We start from the raw sequence: 8,111 nt of genomic DNA, 5'->3' as shown, positions 1-8,111 counted from the left end.
CCCAGGAAAACCCGGTCTGACTTGTCCCTTCAGCTGCAATGTTGGTCACATTTGATCAAACCAATTCTAAGTATAGGCTTTTGGGTTAAGTTCATTTATGTCCAAAATAAATATTTGAACTTTTTCTTATCTGACAATCCACAAGACCAGTAATACTTTTTAATGTGCATGAACTATACATTTCTAGTCAAATGCCTCCATTGGCTAAGGAGTTAAACTATTTTCAGCTCAAACAACTGGCTACTGCATTTATTACTAAGGACTGTAATGTTATTAGCAGTGCAACATATCTAACAGGATTCCACATTTTCCAAATCCTCAGTTGTCATTTGGAAGATATAGCTGTTGTAAAGGACTAGATTTTTTGCGAGTGTGATTTGCTGTTGGTACAAATCACCTCACATGTTCCTTAAATAAAATACAGTACAAGATTTGCTTGTGCGGTCTGTTTATTAGTCTCTACAGGAATGTATTATTATATTTCCTATAATTCCCAGCTCATACAAAATGGACAATGTGGCAAAAACAAGATACATTAGTAGACATATTGCACCTAGTTTCTTATCAAGTTTCCAGCCATTTACATGAACTGCTGTAAATATAAAGATGATGGAGAACAGAAGAGAGATGGTGGTGTAGATTATTCCAGCACTGTTCACTTCCACCGGCGATGATCTGTCCACAAACACGGTCTTAATGAACCAAGGTATTCCCAAACAAAGCATGTCAAATACATTTGACCCAACGATATTTGACATTGCCATGTCACCTTTTCCTGTAAAAACAAATAAAATTAGTATCTACATATCCTAGCAAAACTGGTTTACTTATGATTCTGATCCGATGTGCAATTCCATGCGTAGTGATTTAGAGCTTGTACCACAGTTACAAAATATCCCTGGGCGGTGAATAAGATTGCATGCGATACATCATTTGCAAAATGACTAAGTGTTCCAGCGGTTGGCTCCCCAGTGGAGAGTTGCCAAGGTATCCCATGCAATACCTCAGCTAAGTATATGGGGCTCTTAAGTCTGTCACCTAGTATCACAAATATAATTATAAACAAATCAGGCGCAAAATATCAATTCATTATTCTCTCTATGTACCACAAATAATAAAAAATATATTTTCTTTCTTTAAGAGTGCTTGTATCTGGTATAGTTGTGCAGCTCCCAGAAAATGACACTAGAGGTCAATAATTAGAAAAATAAAACTAATTGAAGTTATATATATATACCAGTTGAAATAAATTTATTGTAAAAGTCACAACAATTTAAAATACATTTAATATCAATAGTACTTGTAGTTCCACACAGGTTTTTCATCTAGATATAAGATGAAAAAGCTGTGTGGAACTACAAGTACAATAGTGCCTGTACAAATCCAACAAGACATAAGGTGCAATATAAGTGGCATTAACTATCATTTTGAAACAAAATAATTCAAGCATGAACACAGTACTGGATATTTCTTTATTTATTTACAGTTTTTTATATAGCACAGCAGATTCCGTTGCGCTTTACAATTGTAGACCGTGATAAAACAAACTGGGTAACAACAGACAGACTTGGTGATAGGAGGGCCCTGCTGCTGCAAGCTTACAATCTAAAGGGATATGAGGGAAATAATCTGTTCTTTGAAGAAACCCAGATCGTTATGCATTTATGATTCTGGACACTGCTAATAAAATGTTTACATAAATGGACAATGCTCAAGGGATACAACAATTTATTAGATGTGTTTTATTAAGGCTATTAATATATTTTTTTTTTTATAATTGTTGTGACTTTTTACAATACATTTATTTCAACTGGTATATATGCACTCTCTTCAATTAGTTTTAGCATCACAAATGAATGTCCTTATCGAGTAGCATAATTTGCCCTCTCCCATTCACTTTCTTTTATTGCTGTTTGTCAAGTACTCAAGTAATCTGTTCAGTAAGACATCACCCATATTAAATAAATACATTAACCCAATATACTCCATAAAAAGATGTCCTAATAAACCATGCCTTGCTTGAGCCTTTATGGCCAAATTTAGAGTCTGAATTAATGGTTAGCAATAGCCACAATAAGAGTGTAAGAGCCCATACACACTAGAAGATTATATTTTCAATCTGAATGGTTGGAATGAAAATCTGGGAACAAATTACAAATCAACCGATTGCTCTCAAACGCTGGAAAATGGACAAAAGCAGTCATCTGAATAAAGGCCCATACACACTAAAAGATATTGGCATCAATCTTGTTCAGAAAGGGGCTTCCGAACGATATTGATGGCAATATCTTCTAGTGTGTATGCCTAATATCTTTAACAATATGCCCCTCTGCTCATTGTTAACGATATGGACATCTCCCATACATGCAGGTCAATCTGCCAATATTGTTAATGCTGTTTGCACCCGTCATTCAGTGTGGATGCACAATATCTTGACCATCTCAAGGGAAATTGTTCACCAACATCTTACATATAGTGTGTATGGGCCTTAAATTGACCAATTTGAGTCTGTTTTCCTTGTTTAGAAGCAAATGGTCAATTGTCATGTGCGCCCAAAAATGTCCAAATTTACATTCCAACCAGCCCGATTGGAGAGATAATCTTCTAGTGTGTATGGGCCTTTATATATGGCAATGTTCAACCATTCTAATTTGTCAAAATAAATAGAGTTAGGGAAAGTTCTTATAGTTGATCAGAATATCTTAAACTCTTCCTCAAGTCAAAAACAACAAAACAATTGTTAGCAAAGTGAACAATCTTTAATAGTGGGTTTCACCTCTGTAGGCGATTTTTCTAGCTAGGTTTAGGCCGGATTCAGTACGAAATACCGATGCCAGAATTCCGACCGCCGAAATCCCGACATGGGTGGACCGTGGATTGCCCCCACTTGCGGGCTCGCTATGCTTGCCACGCAACGGGCCTGGTGCCTCGCTAAGCTTGGCACATTATTTTATTCTGTCCACGATACCCATAGAGGGAGAAATTGTTGGGATTTCGGCAGTCGCGATTCCGGCGTCAGTGTTTCTACCGCCGGGAATTTTACACCATCCACTTTAGGCCAAGTAACATTAAAAATGGTCCTCATGGGGCGGTGGGTGTGGACTGATGTTTACTATTCTGTGCAAAAGATTTAGACAGCTGTGGGAACAAATACTGCGAAGTAAAGGTGTGTACATACTATATACGGTCATTGGGTCACCAGCATGATGGTCGACACCATTAGGTTGACATGACTTAAGGTCGACATGGGTTAGGTCAACAGGGTCATTAGGTCGACTTGGGTAAGGTGGACAGGGTCATTAGGTCGACATGGGTTTTTTTACTGTTTTTTGAGCCAACATGTGCCGACAGGCGGTATTTCATGCCCTACCATCCCCTAGGGAAGTGATTTTCAACCTTTTTACCTTGCGGCACACTAAATAAGATTATAAAATGGCCAAGGCACACCATGAGATCCCCACAGGAAAAAAAAAAACTATTGGCCCCCATATAAAAAGAACAAATCACATTGGTCCCCACAGGTAACAAAAATAAAATACATTGGCCCTTTACATGAACAGAAGAGACCAGTAAATGCCAGTTGAACTGGTGGTGGCTGTAATCTGGTTTGGGGGTCTCTAGATCTGGGAGCACACTTGAGAACAGCTCAAGTCACACTAGTGTGCCACGGCACAGTGGTTGAAAAACACTGCCCTAGGGCCTGGTGGGAGAATAAAATAGTGTGCTGAGCTTAGCAAGGCACCATGCCGGAAGCATGGCGAGCGCAGCGAACCATGCAAGGGGATGTGGTGTTACGTTTTAGTGATTATGTTGACATTCCAGTTTTTAAAAAAAAGTCAACATTTTTAATGTCAACCTTACCCATGTCGACCTAATTACCCTGTCGACCTTACCCATATCAACCTAATTACCCTGTCGACCTTACCCATGTCGAACTAATTACCCTGTCGACCTAAACTTATGTCGGCCTTCCTGCATGTCACCCATAATGCTGGTGACCTAATGATCCATACCCCTCAGTTTGGACCTTCTAAGTGATATCATTTGTAATATTGCCCATGTCTACACTACGAACGATGGCACTCCCATGGGTTGTGGAAGGCAAATTCCTTTGATAAAGCTACTTGGAGTAGCGAAACCGGTTAGGACCGCACCACTCCTCACCATTCTTTTACCACCAAAAGACTCTGGGATTGCAGACCCGCTCCAACTATGGGCGGTATTCAATGTGAATACCGGCGAGGTGCAGCGAATCCTGTTTAGGATTCGCTGCACATTCGCCACGTTCCGGAGCCTCGCCGGCTCCGGTATTCAACGAGTCAGGGCTCACTGCCCCTGACCGGCGAATATGAGCTCCTGCGGCGAATGCCACAGGGAGCCTGAGGACGGTGGCAGGCAGGGAGATGGAAGTCTCTCTGCCTGCCCCAGAGCGTATGTGGGGGGGAGGTGGGCTCCCCGGGTGCCAGGCAGCACAGGCTGCCCCCCGGGGGTGCCAGCAGGGGACCGGGTATATTCACTACACCCGATCGTGCATATGTAACGATTGGGTGCAGTGAATATATGAATATCTAATGAGCGGCTCGGCTCCGGCGCCCCCTGCTGGCTGCTGTGTAAAAAAAAAAAAAAAAAATTTTTTTTAATTAAATATATATTCATGTGCTTACAGCACATGAATAAAAATAGCATGCCCCTCCTCAGAATAAAATTCCTGATTTTTTTACACCAAATGTAAAAAACAAAACACTTTATTTTAAAAGTTCACATTCCACTTCACCATAAAAAGATAGCGATTACTACTCGGTGAATCATGGCGAAAAAAACCTTCTTCAAATGTATTCGCCATCTGGTCATTGAATAGGGTGATTTACCGTTTTAGTCAAAAATTCGCCAAACAGCACAAATTCGCTATAAAAACACGGCGAGCGCAGTAAGCCCGCGAGGCGCGGCGGTACGTGTCCTCCGACCTTTTCATACCCCCACTATCCACGTCGGCGTGGAGTTGATTTTATATAGTGTGGCGAGCGCAGCGAGCCACCGAGCCACCGAGCCTGAAGCCCGCGAGGGGCCGCGTAATACCTGTGAAGGAATGCGCGTCCGCTCGCCGCGCTTCGGGCTCGGTGGCTCGCTGCGCTTGCCACACTATATAAAATCAACTCCACGCCGTCGTGGATAGTGGGGGTATGAAAAGGTCAGAGGACACGTACCGCCGCCGCTTGCCACGCTTCGGGTTGGCGTTCATCATGGGGTGGTGTTAACAATGGGGGGGCATTTGACCCATCAGGGTTGGCAAACAATAAAAATTGGGGTCTGTGGGCCATTTAACATTGGGGCCAATGTAAAAATCAGGTCTCAGGGACCCTTTTACATTGATTCCAATGTAAAAACCGCGTCGATCGCATTGCATGCGATTTGGTTTCATGCAATGCGATTTCGGGGGGTCCCGATGGACACAATCTTTATCGCTGGCGCTGTGCTAGGAAGTACCGTTATTTTAAAAGACTGGTCTACTTTGAAATTTTCATCTGTAAAAGACCTTGCTGCTGCTGCATAACTACCTTGTGTCTTGTCGCAGTGATCAGTCTTGCAATAGTGCAGGCATTCCCAACCACGGTCCTCAAGGCACACCAACAGTGTAGGTTTTAGTGATATCCAGGCTTCAGCACAGATGATTTCATCAGAATCCCTCAGATACTAATTAAGTCACCTGTGCTCAAGCCTGGATATCTACAAAACATGCACTGTTTGTGTGCCTTGAGGACCGTGGTTGGGAATGCCTGCAATAGTGTATGACCTGTGACAACGTTTGTACTGGCCCACAAGGATAAGGTCAAACCCCCAGTGGGCTCCAACCAAGTTGTAGATTGTGTACATTATGCACAGGACTATGGTGCATTTTCTGCAATGCATTGTGGTTAATAATTTGCCACATTATCCTGCATGCATTAGCAATAATTACTACATATATTTATTAAGGAGACCAGACCATGCAGTCTTTACTGGTTAATCAAGGAAATATGGGGGCTGGGCACACCCATAGGAATGGGCCCCTAAAACTGGTGGGCCCTCCATGCTCCAGTCCGGCACTGCCTGTGGAATCAGTTTAATTGATTTAGATTTCTGTTCACTCACTTTGGCTTTTGTGAATTGATGAATTAAAAACAATTCTATTTTTAACTTTGCAGTGGTTTTTTTTAACACCTGCCTAAAAGTTTTGCACAGTGATAGATCGATAAGCTCACTAACATAATTGAACTAATTGAACTACTTCCAATGGTCACCAAAACTGCATAACAGAGCCGCAGCATTAGCACCACTCACAGACAAGAAGCACATGTCTGACCTATATTGTATTCAAACACATGTATTTTAATATGGAGTTGGTGCCCCTATTGCAGTAATATCGGCTTCCACTCTTCTTGGAGCTCTATGCATGCACATTAGAACTCAATAGCATTGTGCTGGTGCCGGCAGAGGAGAGGAATCCCAGGCAAACTAGGCAGCATAGTGGCATAACTAGGGCTCCGCAGTCCTAGCGGGGGGGGGGGGGGGCGGAGCTAGTGCCTCCAGGACGCAGGGTCACGGTGTTCTCACTGAGGCTGCCTGTGTGAGCTCTGCACTAAGCACTGCAGCAGCCGGTAAGGATTAGCAGACTTCTCCTCCTATGGCTGCCTGTGTGAGGACGCTCAGTCACCCGCCCCATGAACCTCCCATGGGACGGATCACTGAGCATCCTCACACAGACAGCCAGACACCTCCCCACTGCTCCCCCTTCCTAACTGCGTTCCATACAAAGCAGGAAGGTGCTGTGATGTATAGGCGCTCTCCCTGTGCAGTAATGTTAGGTGCTGCCAGCTGCTGCTGCGCCTGTCAGTGTGTGAGAGGCAGCGGAGCCGGAAGCAGAGGGGAGTGGGAGGACTACACACATAAATGCTGAAAGTCAAAAGAGAGCAGCAGGGGAAGTCCCTGTTTTACCTCCCTCACTGTGCTGCCCCCCTCATCGCAGCATCAGCCATCAGGGCTAGGACTGCATGTGATGTGCCAAGCTATGATTGGAGGAGCTCAGCACATGCTGAATTGAATTGAAGTGCCCCTGATTGGAGGAGCTCCTCTGATGCCTGCCTGGAACACGGAGGCTATCCTCACAGCATGGACCTGTGTCTGAGTATGCCTCCTGCCTCTCCCTGCACCTTCACTATCTCTCTGTTACCCCTCCTTTCCCTGCCCAGTGTCTTCCCCTCCTTTCCCTGCCCAGTGTCTTCCCCTCCTTTCCCTGCCCAGTGTCTTCCCCTCCTTTCCCTGCCCAGTGTATCTCCCCCTCTCTGCTCAGCATTTGTACCTCATCAGCCTGCCCATAATCTGTCCCCAATCCTTCTCTGCCCAGCATCTGACCCCTCAATCTCTCCCCAGCATCTGCCCCTCAATCTCTCCCCAGCATCTGCCCATCTCATCTGTCCTTATCTTGGCCCAGTATATGCCCATATTTCCCCAGCATCTGTCCCCTTCTTTTTGCCAGTATCTGCCTCCCTCTCCCGGACAACCATCTCTCCCTCCTCTTGCTGCCTATCACATTTCCCCCTCATCCCTCTGCCCATCATCTGTACCCCCATCTTCCTGACCATCAGTATCTTATCCACCATCTGTCCACTATGCCCAGCAACTGCCACCCCTCCTCAGTTCTGTTTAATAACAATAGAACCCACCAGTCAGAAAGAAAGAGCTAATGCAAGTGTTACATGTAGCGAGCAGGGCCGGACTGGCCATCTGGCACTTCTGGCAAATGCCAGAAGGGCCGATGGCCTTGTGGGTCGATTTCTTGTAAAGACTGCAGCGGTGCAGTAGCACCGCTGATGCCTTCATTGTGCACTGCACCGCCGCGTCCCCCACCCCCGGCGTCATTAGCATATTCACGTCATGTGACGCTGCAGCGTCATGACGTCAGCTGCCGATGCCCCGGCGGCAGATACAAGCAGGAAGCCGCCTGCATACAGCATGTGTTCCCGGCACCCTCTCCAGGCAGTCTCCCTCAGCAGGCAGTCACTTGGTGCAGGGGGAGCACTACTGCAGTACCCCCCCAGCGGTGATCAGCTCCCAGGTCAGTGTAACTATTCCCT

At 45.0% G+C, this 8,111-nt stretch overlaps 1 protein-coding gene across 1 annotated transcript in view; it reads right to left on the bottom strand.

The window, feature by feature from the left end:
- Positions 1–359: 359 nt before the first annotated feature.
- SLC24A5 (solute carrier family 24 member 5) overlaps positions 360–8,111 on the bottom strand; it is a 44,221-nt gene continuing 36,469 nt past the window's right edge. Inside the window, exon 9 of the mRNA XM_083183928.1 lies at positions 360–775. Coding sequence (XP_083040054.1) covers positions 453–775 — 323 coding nt within the window. The 3' untranslated portion in view covers positions 360–452. The remainder of the gene's footprint in view (positions 776–8,111) is intronic.

This window comes from Crinia signifera, chromosome 4, assembly GCF_055691185.1.
Source record: "Crinia signifera chromosome 4, ASM5569118v1, whole genome shotgun sequence".
In the NCBI taxonomy this organism is placed as follows: domain Eukaryota; kingdom Metazoa; phylum Chordata; class Amphibia; order Anura; family Myobatrachidae; genus Crinia; species Crinia signifera.
Note: the sequence above shows the minus strand (reverse complement) of the source record. Positions and strands in the feature narration are given on the sequence as shown.